The sequence below is a fragment of the Chiloscyllium plagiosum genome, unplaced genomic scaffold (assembly GCF_037043375.1).
Source record: "Chiloscyllium plagiosum isolate Xiang-an unplaced genomic scaffold, Cpla_swu_hap1 HiC_scaffold_12, whole genome shotgun sequence".
In the NCBI taxonomy this organism is placed as follows: Eukaryota; Metazoa; Chordata; class Chondrichthyes; order Orectolobiformes; family Hemiscylliidae; genus Chiloscyllium; species Chiloscyllium plagiosum.
The window spans coordinates 20,292,703-20,310,180 of NW_028270150.1; the positions used below are offsets into that span (position 1 = coordinate 20,292,703).

The window sequence follows — 17,478 nt, forward strand, 5'->3', positions numbered from 1 at the left end:
GTTGGCCGTCAATATACCCACAGAGTGCCTTGAGATATTTTTCAAAGTGACTTCAATGCAATGAATATGAGGGGTTCTTGTTGCCTTTATCGCAGACTTACCATCATCGCCTCATGAACAGTGAGGTGAGGGAGCAGCATGTCATCCTGCATGATGTAACATGACACTTTCCGGAAGGATCGGAGATCTCGCGGGTGCCCATTAATCAGGAGCTCACCTTTCATTCCACTTTCCCTGGAATTAATTACAAAAACAAGATAGAGGAGGTACTATCACAGAATCCCTACAGTGCAGAAGCAAGCTATTCAACCCTTTGAGTTTACACTGAGTCCGAAGAGCATCCCACCCAGATCCACCTTATCCCTGTAACCCCCGCCATTTCCCACTGCTAACACATTCCTGTGGGAACGGCATTCCTGATGAAGAGCTTATGTTCAAAATGTCAACTCTTTGGCTCCTCCAATGCTGCCTGATCGGCTGTGCTTTTCCAGCACCACACTTTCTGACCATGGCTAACTTACCCAGCCTGCACATCCCTGGACACTATGAGCAAGTCAGGACAGCCAATCCATCTAACCTGAACATTTTTGGACTGTGGGAGGAAACCGGAGCACCCAGAGGAAACCCACGCAGACATGGGGAAAATGTGCAAACTCCACACAGACAGTTACCCAAGGCTGGAATCGTGCTCAGGTGCCTGGCGCTGTGAGGCAGCAGTGCTAACCACTCAGGCACCGTGCCACCCACCAAACAATTAACTTACAATAAATATCAACTCTTGCAGGGTCTTCAAAATGCTGTTTTGCACAGGTCAGGAATAGCAGCAATGAAATGCAAATTTAAACTCTCTCCACCTGCTTCCAATAAGGCACCTGCTTTAGTAACTTCATGCCTGAACAGGCAGCAGTAGGTATATCTGTATTACCCCTGAGGTTCCCTGTCAAATCTAGGGCTGTCAATTTTCTGACATTGCTAAATTTAAAGGCTGATCGCCTGAACAATATCAAGCGTTAAATTATACGAAAGGAGCAATAAATTAACCTCAAATGTTAGCTCTGCTTCCTCTTCATGGATGCTGCCTGACTTATTGAGTTTTTCCAGCAATTTCTGATTTTGTAGGCGAGCAATAAAATATATTGTCTGAGCAATTCAGGTCTAAAATTATCGCTGATGGGGGAAAAGGCTTATCCAAATGGCTAGCAAAGAATTTTTTTCACATCTTAACTGTTTGCAGCACACCATAGGGACTGACCTATTGGGGACAGATTGTGAGAATTAGAAAGGGTGTTGGAGAAGGTACATTGTGTGATGAAACCTCCTGGAAACCTCCTGATTTGGCAATTTAGCAATTCCTGCTAAGGAAATAGCAGGAGAACTTAATAAGTACTTTGCGTCAGTCTTCACAGTGGAAGACGTGAGTAATATCCCAACAATTGAAGGGAGTCAGGGGGCTGAGTTGAGTATGGTTGCCATTATAAAAGAGAAAGTGCTAGAAAAGCTAAAAGGTCTTAAAATTGATAAATCTCCTGGCCCCGATGGGCTACATCCTAGAGTTCTGAGGGAGGTGGCTGAGGAAATAGCAGAGGCGTTGGTTGAGATTTTTCAAAGGTCACTGGAGTCAGGGAAAGTCCCGGATGATTGAAAGACCATTGTTGTAACCCCCTTGTTCAAGAAAGGATCAAGACAAAAGATGGAAAATTATAGGCCAATTAGCCTAACCTCGGTTGTTGGTAAAATTCTAGAATCCATCGTTAAGGAAGAGGTTTCTAAATTCTGGGAAGAGCAGGGTTGGATTAGAACAAGTCAACATGGATTTAGTAAGGGGAGGTCGTGCCTGACAAACCTCTTGGAATTCGTTGAAGTGGTGACAAGTAGGTTAGACCAGGGAAACCCAGTGGATGTGGTCTATCTAGACTTCCAAAAGGCCTTTGATAAGGTGCCACACGGGAGGCAGCTAAGCAAGGTGAGGGCCCATGGTGTTCAAGGTGAGCTACTGGTATGGATTGAGGATTGGCTGTCTGACAGAAGGCAGAGAGTTGGGATAAAAGGATCTTTTTCGGAATGGCAGCCAGTGACAAGCGGTGTCCCACAGGGTTCAGTGTTGGGGCCGCAGCTGTTCACATTATATATTAATGATCTGGATGAAGGGACTGGGGGCATTCTAGCGAAGTTTGCCGATGATACAAAGTTAGGTGGACAGGCAGGTAGCACTGAGGAAGTGGGGAGGCTGCAGAAGGATCTAAACAGTTTGGGAGAGTGGTCCAGGAAATGGCTGATGGAATTCAATGTGAGCAAATGCGAGGTCTTGCACTTTGGAAAAAAGAATACAAGCATGGACTACTTTCTAAATGGTGAGAAAATTCGTAAAGCCAAAGTACAAAGGGATCTGGAAGTGCTAATCGAGGATTCTCTAAAGGTAAACATGCAGGTTGAGTCCGTGATTAAGAAAGCGAATGCAATGTTGTCATTTATCTCAAGAGGGTTGGAATATAAAAGCACTGTTGTGCTACTGAGACTTTATAAAGTCTGGTTAGGCCCCATTTGGAGTACTGTGTCCAGTTTTGGTCCCCACACCTCAGGAAGGACATACTGGCACTGGAACGTGTCCAGCGGAGATTCATACGGATGATCCCTGGAATGGTAGGTCTAACATATGAGGAACGGCTGAGGATCCTGGGATTGTATTCATTGGAGTTTAGAAGATTAAGGGGAGATCTAATAGAAACTTACAAGATAATACATGGCTTGGAGAGGGTGGATGCTAGGAAATTGTTTCCGTTAGGCGAGGAGACTAGGACCCATGGACACAGCCTTAGAATTAAAGGGGGTAAATTCAGAACAGAAATGCGGAGACATTTCTTCAGCCAGAGAGTGGTGGGCCTGTGGAATTCATTGCCGCAGAGTGCAGTGGAGGCCGGGACGCTAAATGTCTTCAAGGCAGTGATTGATAAATTCTTGATGTCACAAGGAATTAAGGGCTACGGGGAGAATGCGGGTAAGTGGAGTTGAAATGCCCATCAGAGCTGAAAATGTGTTGCTGGAAAAGCGCAGCAGGTCAGGCAGCATCCAGGGAACAGGAGAATCGACGTTTCGGAAAACGTCGATTATCCTGCTCCTTGGATGCTGCCTGACCTGCTGCGCTTTTCCAGCAACACATTTTCAGCTCTGATCTCCAGCATCTGCAGTCCTCACTTTCTCCTTGAAATGCCCATCAGCCATGATTGAATGGCAGAGTGGGCTCGATGGGCCGAATGGCCTTACTTCCACTCCTATGTCTTAGGGTCTTAATTGTGCTGCCAACACTTCTCCACTTCCTACTTTGGTCAGCATTGTGCCCTCTCTTGGTCATCCACTTACGCAGCATGGAAACAGACCCTTCAGTCCAACTAGTCCATGCTGACCATATCCCCAAACTAAACTACTCCCACCTGCCTGCACTTGGCCCACATCCCTCCAAACCTTTCCTATTCGTGAACTTATCCAAACGTCTTTTAATCATTGTAACTGTACCTGCATCCATCACTTTCTCTGGCAGTTCATTCCACACTTGAACCACTTTATGTAAAAGAGTTGCCCCTCATGTCCTTTCTCAATTTTTCTCCTCTCACCTTATCGATACCAATTATGACTTTGAACTCTTCTTCCCTCACCTTTGCCTCTGTGCCTATTTCTTTGGACAAGAGTCCTTTCCCTGTCCTACATGCACCTTTGTTCACCTCCAACACTCCATCTGGACACCCCTTTCGGGCCTCACGTGCACCCAACCTGTTCATCGAGAGCTGTCGATGTGGCATTTGTCGTTTCAATCTCTCTACGTTCCCCTCCGCCCCCCCTTAACTGGTTCCAACCGAACTGGCTGCACTCAGATCCAACCCTGACTTTGTAATTCAGCCTGCTGATAAGAGTCGTTGTTGTTGTGTGGTGGACTCACTCTGACCTTGTGAAGGCTGAGCGCCAGCTCTCAGATACCTCCTCCTATCTCCCCCTGGACCATGAGCCTACCATGGAACATCAGGCTACTTTATCCATAATGGTCATAACCTCATTTCATCTGGGTGATCTGCCCTACCCCATAGATCCCCGAACCCACACAGCTCCTCCTAAAATCCACAAACAGGACCGCCTGGGCAAACCCTTTGTTTCTACCTGCTCCTGTCCCACAGCACTCAGATTTTCCTACCTCAACTTGATTTTTTTTTTCTCTCTCTCCTTCTCCAGTCCCTTCCCATTTACATCCATGATTTCTCTGACGCTTTCTATCAGTTTCAGACTTTCCAGTTCACAGGCTCCAGCCATCTCCTCTTTACCATGAACGTCCAATCCCTTTACAGGTCCACCCGCCACCAGGATGGTCTCAGGGCTCTCTGCTTCTTCCTGGAACAAAGGCCTGAACTGTCCCCACCCCCCACCAGCCTCTTCCTTCGCCTGGCCGGGCCCATCCTCACTCTGAACAACTTGCCCTTTAACTCCTCTCATGTTCTTCAGGTCAGAGGGTGACCATGGGCCTCAGTGATGCTTGTCTTTTTGTTCCAGTCCTATTCTGGCCTCCACCCGCAGCTCTGTCTCTAGTATATCAAAGATATCATTGGTGCCGATTCCCTCTCTCCTCCAGAATTGGAAACGTTTATCAATTTCGCTTCAAATTTCCACCCTGTTCTCACCTTCACCTGGTCCATCTCCAACTACTCCTTTGTTTTTCTCTGTTTCCATTTCTGGGCCTAGGTTGACCACCAATATCCATTGCAAAACCACTGATTCCCAGTTACCTCGACCATGCATCCTCACAGTCTACTTCCTGTCAAGACTTTATGCTATTCTCCCAGTTCCTCCGTCTCTGTCACATATGTTCGCATGATGCAAATGTCAAAAAGGGAACCTCCAAAATGTCCATCTTCTTCCTCAACCAAGGATTCCCAAGCACCATTGTTGACTGGGTCCTCAACCGGGTCTGATCCATCTCCCACAGTTCAGTCCTCACCCCCTCTCTTCCCTCCCACAGCAGCAACAGGGTTTCCCTTGTCCTTACCAACCATTCCACCTGCATCCACCACCAGAAAATCATTAGCCCCGTTATTGCTGCCACCACCAGACACATATCCCCCTCCCTTCCCTTGTCAGCCTTCCACAGGGACCACTCCCTCTGGGAAACCCTCGTCCACTCCTCCTTCACTCCCTCCACTCCACCAACCCAGCTCCCCGACCGCCCTCCCCCTGCAACCACTCAAGGTGTAATACCCGTCCATTTATCCCCTCCCTCCTCAGTATCCAATGGCCTAAATATACCTTCCAGGTGAAACAATGCTTTACTACAGTTCACTCAATCTAGTCTACTGCGTTCACTGCTCGTAATATGGTCTTCTCTACGTTGGGGAAACAAAATGTTGACTGGCTGATCACTTTGCAGAACACCTATGTTCTGTCCGCAAGAAAGGCCCTAAGCCTCCAGTTGCCTGCTACTTCAACACCCCATCCTGTTCCCTGGCCAACATCTCTGTTTCAGGCTTGCTGCAGTGCTCCAGTGAAGCTCAGCACAAGTTGGAAGAACAGCACCTCAATTCTGCCTGGGAACCCTACAGCTTTCTAGACTCAATATTGAGTTCAACTCTGGTTCAGCTCTCCACATATCCTGCCTGACCTGCTGCGACTTTCCAGCAATTTCTGTTTTGGATACTTATTCTGGGTTCTTTATCAGTCAGGCTCTCAACCTAGCTCAGTCACACTTGCTCAATATGTTTATATTGAAGGATGCAAGAAATCTGTTCTCTGCAGAGGAACAGAAAGACGTTCAAGCATTGTGTCTGTTTTAAATTAAAGAGAAGCATTGGGGGCAATGGTTTCTTGGTGCATTCTCCATGGCAATGCTTCAACTAAACAGAATCTGATCAGGCCGCTTTGTTTATGTAGTAGAAATTTGTTGCTCCCTTCAAAATTTGTCATTCTTGAGTGTGTCCTGATGGACAGCTTTGACAGCCTGTCCCTTTTCTTGAAGAAAACTCAAAGTTTGGAGCTAAGCCCATTGGGAACAGGCTGAGTATCGCCAATCTCATTTCAGGTTAAAACCTTTCCAGCTAGCGGAGACTAGGAGACCTATCCCAGAAGTGAAGGACCAGTGGTATAGTTCAATGCACTATGTACCATAGCACATTCACTAACCAGTAACACATATATATCGAATGTCAAACCGTCGGTTCTGCTATAATGCACATTACTTCAACGTGTACTGGCTATCATGAGATTGGAGGATCTAGACCATTATTTGTAAAACACGGACATTCCTTGCCTGTATTGGCTATAATGCGATTCCAGTCCCATTTGTTTAAATGATATGGATATTATATGATTTTGTTGTAACGTGAAATAGCACGGAAAAGGAACTATCACATTATATCAGAACAGACAGTACAGAGTTTACAAGTCACAGCTCTATACTCGACTCATATATCCTTTTATAAATATAGAGATGCCATTGGAAGAGAAATTAAAATAAAGTTTTCCACTGCAAGCCAAATTACTGCATACTTTCATTTCAGACTCTTTTGCTTTACACACTTGGTGGCTGTAATGTAATGTACGCCAGGGTCTGTACAACAACTGGGGGACATCACTCGCACCATTTCTTCCCCCCTTTTAAACGGCCTCCTGTCCTTCCTCTGTGCAGTCCACTCCGGGACTGACCACCCTCAGCCAAGTGGCTCGCCCTGAAGTGTGTGTCCACAGCGAGGGTGAGCATATTATTCGAGAGTACCACGTGCCTGTCCTGTAATGTATGTACTTCCCAAAAAGGAAACTGACTGGTCATCAAGGTATGGGTTTCATGGGAAATCTGTTCCTTGTAATGTTGAGATGGTTGCTGGCCTTTTCAGCAGATGGACTAATTTCCTCTTACCTGTAACCTGCCAGAATATTCATGAGCGTTGATTTCCCGGCTCCTGAGGGACCTAAGATAGCGATGAGCTCTCCACTGCTAAATTTGCCCGAGATACCCTTCAGTAGAGTCTTGTAACCTATTGAGGCGAACAAAAACATATGGAACATGAATGTTAATATGAATACTTTGCTGAAAACATAACTCAGTCATTTATTATCCAATGTTCGGGCTGGCAAATGGAACACTTTTCTCAGTTAGCCACAGGAGTTTGCCCTTTGTTATTGAGACCCTGACGTCAGGTTGAAAGGTTGAGAGAATGTTGGTCACAAGCCAACATTGTGTAGGAAGGACCCATGCAGCAAGGGGTTATCTTAAATAAAAACACAGAACTGCAGATACTGGAGATTTTCTAAAATAAAACAGGAAGTGCTGGAGAAGCTAAGCAGGTCTGGCAGCACCTTTGGAGAGAGAAACAGAATGAACATTTTGAGTCCAATATGACCCTTTTCTCAGGACTAAAGTGGGCTGGAAAATGCTGTGGAGAAAAGAGGAAAAGGAGCGAGATGGTGATTAGATTATATTCACTGCAGTGTGGAAACAGGCCATTCAGCCCAACCGACCCTCCGAAGGGTAACCCACCCAGACCCATTCCCCTACATTCACCCCTGACTAATGCACCTAACACTACGGGCAATTTAGTATGGCCAATTCACCTGACCTGCACATCTTTGGACTGTGGGAGGAAACCGGAGCACCCGGAGGAAACCCACGAAGACACTGGGAGAATGTGCAAACTCCACACAGACAGTTGCCCGAGGCAGGAATTGAACCTGGGTCCCTGGTGCTGTGAGGCAGCAGTGCTAACCATTGAGCCACCATGCAAAAGGGAGTGCTAGCAATGGTGGAGGAGGTATAATAATGCAGAATAGGTGTTAATGGTAGGTGTGAATAGTTGAAAATTGGTCAGCTCTGTTGAGAGCAAAACCATGTCAACGTAACACTTTGAGCTGGTGGTTAATCAAGACAGAAGACTGTTTGCTGCTGTGAAGTTGTGAACTCAATGCTGAGTCCTGAAGGTTTTAATTGTCTAGATGGAAAATTAGGTGCTGTTGCTCCAGTTGATATTGGGTTTCACTGGAGCGCTGCAGAAAGGATGTCAGCTTGACAGCGAGACAGTGAGCTGAAATAGTAAGCAACTAAATGGTCAGGATCGATGAAGGTCAGAGGTCAGAAAGAGGTCGCTGAGTGATAACAAATACAGGTGGAATGATTGTCCAGTGAAGGCTCCTTCAGGACCTGTAGAACTTCAGTTCTGAGGAAGGGTGACAGGACCCAGAATGTTAACTCAGTTTCTCTCTCCTCAGATGCTGCCAGACCTGCTGAATTTTCCCAGTGATTTCTGTTTCAGCTCCAATGGAAGCCCCTCAGACTGAGTCAGGTTCTGAAAAAGAGTCATTCTGGACTCGGACTGAAAGACCCAGAGACTGCCTCCAGGCAGTTGTCCCAAGCACTGAAGCCTCACTGGTGTGCAATAGGCCTTTAGATATCATAGAATCCCTATAGTACTGAAAGAGGCCAATCAGCCTATCAAATCTGCATTGACCCTTCAAAGAGCATCCCACCCAGATCCTACCCCCCAACCTATCTCCATAGCCTGCATTTACCATGGCTTATCCACCTAACCTGCACATCACTGGACACTACACCACAGCCAATCTATCTAACCTTCATGGCTTTGGACTGTGGGAGGAAACCGGAGTACCCAGCAGAAACCCCCACAGACACGGGGAGAATGTACAAACTCCACGCAGTCACCCAAGGTTAGAATTGAACCTGAGTCCCAGATGCGATGAGGCAGCAGTGTTAACCACTGAGCCACCATGCTGCCCATGTCCTTAAGGGCAGCCCACCCTTTTCAGCTGGGTAGTTCTGCTAATTGTGATCCCAGCCTCCGGGAAACCGCCTATGGAGAAGTGCGGGGTGGTAGGATTGGGACTGAGGCACCATTTGTGCTTGGGCACAGCTTCAGTTTCAGGCTCGCTCCTAAGTGGAGCTGAAAGCTCTCACTCTCTAGCATTTCCGAGTCAATTTTGAGAAGGGGTCAACTACACATGCAGGAAAGCGGCAGGTACCAACAGAATATTTGCTCTATAGACCAACACCTGCACTCCTGATGCCTGATACACACGGAATGGAGTCTTACAAGGCTCACTGCTTGATGTAATAGAATCTTCTAGCAGAAGCATATAAACAGATAAAGTCTTTCATAGTTAAGAGGGGAGACTACCCCTCCAAGGATAAAACCCTTGGAGAGTCCACAAGCCATCAGAAGGGAGAGTTACCCTTTCTCCAACACCAATAGAGCACAAGAGTATGCTATATGTAACAAAACTATAACATCACTCTGATACCATGGATAATGGGAAATCTGAAATGAATATCCAATGGAACAATTTCAGCACGTCTGACAACGCCTTCGTATAACCACAGAAAGACATAATCAAACAAAGTTAATGATTCTCGCCAGCTGTCAAAACAGAACAACCTCACAGAGATAATCTTTGACTGGGTCTCGGCTCTGAGCCAGGCAGCTATAATGAGGGCAAGGATAGGAAGTCTTCCAGTAGATCTGGATGGATGAGAGAGCTGTTCTTTTCATGGTCTTTTTTGCCAATGCCACAATGTTTGACTTGCACAAGAATAAGAGGTGTGGAAGTGTTTGAAGCTCCATTATTGATAATGTCATGGTGTGTCTGATTGACAATTTTCTATAGTTTGAGAAACAGGCCTTATGAATGGGTGTTTTTTTTCCTGAGAGATTCCACACATACCATTGCTATTCTAAGACCCATTGGTTTTGTATTTAGTACCTTTAATGCTTATAGCAGGTCAGAGGCTAGGAATACTGCAGTGACTAACTCACATCCTGACTCCACCAACCCTGGAGAAAGTGAGGACTGCAGATGCTGGAGTACCAGAGTTGAAAAATGTGGTGCTGGAAAAACACAGCAGGCCAGGCAGCATCTGAGAAGCAGGAGAATCGACATTTCGGGCATAAGCTCTTCTTCGGGAATGAGGCTGGTGTGCCAAGCGGGCTGAGATAAAAGGTAGGGGGGACGGAATTTGGGGGAGGGGCGCTGGGAATACGATAGGTGGAAGGAGGTTAAGGTGAGGGTGATAGGCCAGAGAGGGAGTGGGGGGTGGAGAGGTCGGGAAGAAGATTGCAGGTCAAGAGGGCGGTGCTGAATCCGAGGGTTGGGACTGAGATAAGGGGAGGGGGAGGGGAAATGAGGAAGCTAGAGAAATCTGTATTCATCCCTTGTGGTTGTAGGGTTCCTAGGCAGAAGATGAGGTGCTCTTCCTCCAGGCGTCGTGTGACCAAGGTCTGGCAATGGAGGAGGCCAAGGACCTGCATGTCATTTGCGGAGTAGGAGGGGGAGTTAAAGTGTTCAGCCACGGGGCGGTTGGGTTGGTTGGTCCGGGTGTCCCAGAGGTGTTCCCTGAAACGTTCCACAAGTAGGCGGCCTGTCTCCTCAATGTAGAGGAGACCACATTGGGTGCAGCGGATGCAGTAAATGATGTGTGTGGAGGTGCAGGTGAATTTGTGACGGATATGGAAGGATCCATTGGGGCCTTGGAGGGAAGTAAGGGGGGAGGTGTGGGCGCAAGTTTTGCATTTCTTGCGGTTGCAGGGGAAGGTGTCGGGAGTGGAGGTTGGGTTGATAGGGGGTGTGGACCTGACGAGGGAGTCGCGGAGGGAGTGATCTCTCCTGAATGCTGATAGGGGTGGAGAGGGAAATATATCCTTGGTGGTGGGGTCTGTTTGGAGGTGGCGGAAATGACGGAGGATGATACAATGTATCCGGAGGTTGGTGGGGTGGTCGGTGAGGACCAGTTGGATTCTGTCCTGGTGGCGATTGGAGGGGCGGGGCTCAAAGGCGGAGGTGCGGGAAGTGGAGGAGGTGCGGTGGAAAGCGTCATCGACCACATCGGAGGGGAAATTGCGGTCTTTGAAGAAGGAGGCCATTTGAGTTGCTCAGTAGTGGAATTGGTCCTCCTGGGAGCAGATGCGGCAGAGGCGAAGGAATTGGGAATATGGGATGGCATTTTTTCAGGGGGCAGGGTGGGAGGAGGTGTAAGCTAGGTAACTGTGGGAGTTAGTCGGTTTGTAGTAAATGTCTGTGTTGATTCGTTTGCCCGAGATAGAAATGGAGAGATCTAGGAAGGGGAGGGAGGAGTCTGAGATGATCCAGGTAAATTTGAGGTTGGGGTCGAAGGTGTTAGTAAAGTGGATGAACTGTTCAACCTCCTCGTGGGAGCATAAGGTAGCGCCAATACAATCATCGATGTAGCGGAGGAAAAGGTGGGGGGTGGGGCCAGTGTAGTTGCGGAAGATGGATTGTTCCACATATCCGACAAAGAGGCAGGCATAGCTAGGGCCTATGCGGGTGCCCATGGCTACTCCTTTGGTTTGGAGGAAGTGGGAGGATTGGAAGGAGAAGTTGTTAAGAGTGAGGACCAGTTCAGTCAGTCGAAGGAGGGTGTCAGTGGAAGGGTACTAGTTGGTTTGGTGGGAAAGGAAGAAGCGGAGGGCTTTGAGTCCTTCGTGATGGGGGATGGAGGTGTACAGGGACTGGATGTCCATCGTGAAGATAAGGCATTGGGGGCCGGGGAAGCGAAAATCATGGAGGAGGTGGAGGGCGAGGGTGGTGTCCCGAACGTAGGTGGGGAGTTCTTGGACTAAGGAGGACAGGACCGTGTCGAGGTATGCAGAGATGAGTTCGGTGGGGCAGGAGCAAACTGAGACAATGGGTCAGCCGGGGCAGTCAGGTTTGTGGATTTTGGGTAGGAAGTAGAAACGGGCGGTGCGGGGTTGTGGGACTATGAGGTTGGAGGTGGTGGATTGGAGGTCCCCTGAGGTGATGAGGTTATGGATGGTCTGGGAGATGATGGTTTGGTGGTGTGAGGTGGGGTCATAGTCAAGGGTGTAGTATGAGGAGGTGTCCGCGAGCTGACGTCTAGCTTCAGCGGTGTAAAGATGTGCGCCAAACTACTACTGCGCCTCCCTTGTCTGCCAGTATGATGGTGAGGTTGGGGTTGGAGTGGAGGGAGTGGAGGGCTGCGTGTTGAGAGGGTGAGAGTGGGTGAAGGGGGTGGACAGATTGAAGTGGTCAATTACGGGGCGGCAGTTGGATATAAAGAGATTGAGGGCAGGTAAGAGGCCAGCATGGCGTATCTCGGTGGATGGGGTGTGTTGGAGACGGGAGAAGGGGTCGTCAGAGGGTGGGCGAGAGTCTTTATTGGAGAAGTAGGCGCGGAGGCAAAGGCGGCAGAAGTAATGCTCGATATCTAGCCGCGTGTCGAACTCATTGATCCGGGAGTGTATGGGGATGAAGGTGAGGTCTCTGCTGAGGACTGATCGTTCATCCTCAGAGAGGGGGAGGTCTGGAGGGATAGTGAAAATACGGCAGGGCTGGGAGCTAAGACCTGGAGTGGGGCTGGAGCTAGAAGTGGGGGCGGAGTTAGTCACGGGGGTGGAGTTAGTCACGGGGGCAGAGTTAGTCTTGGAGGCGGAGGCGGTCGTGGGGGCGGAGATCGACGTGGGGGCGGAGATTGACGTGGGGCCGACGTGGTCCTTGAGCAGGTGAGTGACGTCACTGGGGGCTGAAGTGGCTGCGGCGACGGCCACTCCGGGGGCAGAAGTGGCGCGCCGGGCAGTAACAGCGGTGGTCCCGGTGGCCGTGGATCCCGCAGCGGTTACGTATCTGTTGCCGATGGTCTTCCTGGCGATCGTGGAGGCGGTTGTCTGGGCGGCGATCGCGGAGGCTGTATGGTCGGTGGTGGCTGTTGTCCATGCGGCAATGGGGGCGGAAGTGACATCACCGTCCACCAACCCTGTCCACCATCTACAAGGCACAAGTCAGGGGTGTGGCAAAATACTCCCCACTTGTCTGGATGGATGCAGCTCTAACAAGACTCCCAAAGCTTGACACCATCTAGTACAAAGCATCCCAAATTATTGGCACCACATCCACAAGAATCCACTCCCTCCCACCACCGACGCTCAGTAGCAGCAGTGTGTACTGTCGACAAGATGCATTGCAGAAATTCACCAAAGATCCTTAAACAGCACATTCCAAACCCACAACCACTTCCATCTGGAAGGACAGATACATCAGAACAGCACTGCCTGCAAGTTCCCCTCCAAGCCACTCACCATCCTGATTTGGAAACATATCGCCATTCCTTCACTGTCGCTGGGTCAAAGTCCTGGAATTCCCTCCCTAATGGCATTGTGGGTCAAGTCTTAGCACATGAACTGTAGTGATTCAAGATGGCAGCTCACCACCACCTTCTCAAGGGCAACTAGGGATAGACAATAAATACTTGCCCATACAGTGATGCTCACACCCCAGAAGTGAATTAAAAAATTAGCTGACTGGACATGGAAGAGCCATGAGTCATCATTGGTGTACGAGGGACAATGAATTAGCATGGGGGCTGTATAGGGGAGATGAGTGGATGGGGAATATGAATCAGTATGGATTGCCATGGAGGATGTGGAGAGTAGGGGCTGGTGAGGGGAGATAGAAACCCTAATAGACTTTCATAAAACTGGAATAAAGTCCTAAAGAACCAATCGCTGGCCTAGTAACCAGTCTCCCAACCCTGCCGTGTTTTCACCATCCCTCCAGAACTACCCCTCTCTGAGGATGAAAGATCAGTCCTCAGCAGAAGCCTCACCTTCATCCCCCTACGCTCTCGGATTAACGAGTTCAACACGCGGCGTGACATCGAACAATTCTTCCGCTGCCTTCGCTTCCACGCCTACTTCTTCAACCAGGACTCTCGCCCACCCTATGACGACCCCTTTTCCTGCCTCTAACACACCCCATGCTGGCCTCTTACCTGCCCTCGATCTCTTCACAGCCAACTGCCGCCGCGACATTAACCGCCTCAACCTCTCCACCCCTCTCACCCACTCCAACCTCTCACCCTCGGAACGTGCACCCCTTCACTCCCTCCGTTCCAACCCTAACCTCACTATCAAACCGGCAGACAAGGGAGGCGCGGTAGTAGTTTGGCGCACCGACCTTTACACCGCTGAGGCTAAATGCCAGCTCGCGGACACCTCCTCCTACTGCCCCCTTGACCATGACCCCACCCCCCACCACCAAACCATCATCTCCCAGACCATCCATAACCTCGTCACCTCAGGACATCTCCCGTCCACCGCCTCCAACCTCATAGTTCCACAACCCCGCACCGCCCGTTTCTACCTCCTGCCCAAAATCCACAAACCTGACTGCCCCGGCCGACCCATTGTCTCCGCCTGCTCCTGCCCCACCGAACTCATCTCCGCATACCCTGACACCGTCCTGTCCCCCTTAGTCCAAGAACTCCCCACCTACGTTCGGGACACCACCCACGCCCTCCACCTCCTCCATGATTTTTGCTTCCCCGGTCCCCAATGCCTTATCTTCACGATGGACATCCAGTCCCTGTACACCTCCATCCCCCATCATGACTCAAAGCCCTCTGCTTCTTTCTTTCCCGCCGTACCAACCAGTACCCTTCCCTGACACCCTCCTTCGACTGACTGAACTGGTCCTCACCCTGAACAACTTCTCTTTCCAATCCTCCCACTTCCTCCAAACCAAAGGAGTAGCCAGGGACACTCGCATGAGCCCCAGCTATGCCTGCCTCTTCGTAGGATATGTGGAACAGTCCATCTTCCGCAACTACACTGGCACCACCCCCCACCTTTTCCTCCGCTACATCGATGACTGTATCGGCGCTGCCTCGTGCTCCCACGAGGAGGTTGAACAGTTCATCCACTTTACCAACACCTTCCACCCCAACCTCAAATTCACCTGGACTGTCTCAGACTCTTCCTTCCCCTTCCTAGACCTTTCCATTTCTATCTCGGGCGACCGAATCAACACGGACGTTTACTATAAACCGACCGACTTCCACAGCTACCTAGACTACACCTCCTCCCACCCTGTAAAAATGCCATCCCATATTCCCAATTCCTTCGCCTCTGCCGCATCTGCTCCCGGGAGGACCAATTGCAATACCGAACAACCCAGATGGCCTCCTTCTTCAAAGACCACAATTTCCCCTCAGACGTGATTGACGATGCCCTCCACAGCATCTCCTCCACTTCCCGCTCCTCCGCCCTTGTGCCCCGCCCCTCCAATCCCACCAGGACAGAACCCCACTGGTCCTCACCTACCACCTCACCAACCTCCAGATCCATCGTATCATCCGTCATCATTTCCGCCACCTCCAAACGGACCCCACCACCAGGGATATATTTCCCTCCCCTCCCCTATCAGTGTTCCGAAAAGACCACTCCCTCCGTGATTCCCTCATCAGGTCCACACCCCCCACCAACCCAACCTCCACTCCCGGCACCTTCCCCTCCAACCGCAAGAAATGCAAAACTTGCGCCCACACCTCCCCCCTAACTTCCCTCCAAGGCCCCAAGAGATCCTTCCAGGTCTGCCACAGATTCACCTGCACCTCCACACACATCATCTATTGCATCCGCTGCATCCGATGTGGCCTCCTCTATATTGGGGAGACAGGCCGCCTACTTGCGGAACGTTTCAGAGAACACCTCTGGGACACCCGGACCAACCAACCCAACCTCCCCGTGGCTGAACACTTTAACTCCCCCTCCCACTCCACCAAGTACATGCAGGTCCTTGGACTCCTCCATCACCAGACCATAGCAACACGACGGTTGGAGGAAGAGCGCCTCATCTTCCACTTAAGAACCGTCCAACCACAAGGGATGAACTCAGATTTCTCCAGTTTCCTCATTTCCCCTCCCCCACCTTGTCTCAGTCAAATCCCTCGAACTCAGCACCACCTTCCTGACCTGCAATCGTCTTCCTGACCGCTCCGCACCCACCCCCACTCCAGCCTATCACTCTCACCTTGACCTCCTACCACCTATCGCACTTCCAACGCCCCTCCCCCAAGTCCCTCCTCCCTACCTTTTATCTTAGCCTGCTGGACACACTTTCCTCATTCCTGAAGAAGGGCTCATGCCCGAAACGTCGATTTTCCTGCTCCTTGCATGCTGTCTGACCTGCTGCGCTTTTCTAGCAACACATTTTCAGCTATTAACCAGTCTGCCTAACTGTGGAGTTATGCCTGGGGCCACTTCAATTTAGTTTCTGGATCGGCAGGTCTATCCCACACATTCATCCCCCAAGTGAAGTTTGTGACACTCAATGGCCTTTCTATTGAGGTCGGTCCGACAAACTGGGAAATGTACCTCCACAAAGGTCTCCCCTCAGCAGCGAAACCCCAGCCCCAGGTTAAAGCTCACAGTAAAGATGCTGACTGGGCCAGGTTATATATGAATGCATTCCGTTTTTGCCCATTGGGATCAGCAGTAATTTCCAAGCTGTACCTCTGATGATGGTCTGGAGACAGCATCGTAGCTCAGTGGCTAGCTCTGCTGCCTCACAGTACCAGGGACCTCCCCCTTTCTGAGTAGGTTCTCCCAGGTGATCCCGTTTCTTCCCATAGTCCAAAGATGTGCAGGTTAGGTGGATTGGCCATGCTAAATTGCTGCGTAGTGTGCAGGCTAGGTGGAATAGCCATGGGAAATGCAAGGTTACAGGGTTATGGTAGGGAGGTGGGTGGGAGTTGGATGCTCTTTAGAGAGGGGTTGGTGTGGACTCGATGGGCAGAATGGCTGCTTCCACACTGTTGAGATTCTATGACACTGTCAGATTTCAGTCTCTGTACTTAAAGAAGAAACCCATTTGGCCTGCTGGCCGACAAGGTCAAATTAAAATAGAAAACGGTAGCTGGTTGTTGTGTAAATTTCCAGGCTGACATTGATTCCTTGCTTGCTTGAAAACATGAGGTTAGCAGTGCCCCAGCAGACTCAACCTCACCCAAACACAATCTCCTCCCGATCACCAGTCACCCCACCTTCACCAATAATGTCCCACATTTTGGGTTTAAAGGAACAAAGCTGTATTTGTTTGTATCAGCTGTGGTTGGATTAACAATATGCTTGCCTTAAAATCAAAACAGCTGATGGTTCAAGTCCCACTCCAGAAATCTGGGCACATTTCCAGGCTGGCAGGTCAGTGTAACACTGAGTGAGTGCTGCACTGTCTTTCAAGAGTGACACCAAAACCGACGCCCTGGTCACTTTTTTGGGCAGACATAAAAGGCCTGGTGATACTTTTTTGGAAACGCAGCAGGGCAGATGCACCCCATTATCCTGGAAGGTCTTTTAACTAACACTGATATTCAGTTAAAAATCACACAACCCAGGTTACAGTCCAACAGGTTTATTTGGAAGCACTAGCTTTCAGAGCATTGCTCCTTCATCAGGTGGTTGTGGAGAATAAGTTTGTTAGACACAGAATTTATAGCAAAAGTTTACAGTGTGATGTAACTGAAATTATATGTTGATAAAGACCTGGATTGTTTGTTAATATATTCAGGCAAACTGATCGATTGTTAACATTGCTGTTTTGTGGGATCTTACTGTGTTCTACTTGGGTGCTGTGTTTTCTAAAGTCCCAAGAGTGACCATGCTCTGAAAGTACCTGATTTGGTTGTAATGCACT

At 49.5% G+C, this 17,478-nt stretch overlaps 1 protein-coding gene across 1 annotated transcript in view; it reads right to left on the reverse strand.

Annotated features, from left to right (window-relative positions):
• The window catches only part of LOC122555409 (ATP-binding cassette sub-family G member 1), a 93,665-nt gene that overhangs the window by 53,895 nt on the left and 22,292 nt on the right, over window positions 1-17,478 (reverse strand). Inside the window, exons 3-4 of the mRNA XM_043701392.2 lie at window positions 6,887-7,004; window positions 102-234 (exon numbers count right to left, since the gene is read on the reverse strand). Coding sequence (XP_043557327.1) covers window positions 102-234; window positions 6,887-7,004 — 251 coding nt within the window. The remainder of the gene's footprint in view (window positions 1-101; window positions 235-6,886; window positions 7,005-17,478) is intronic.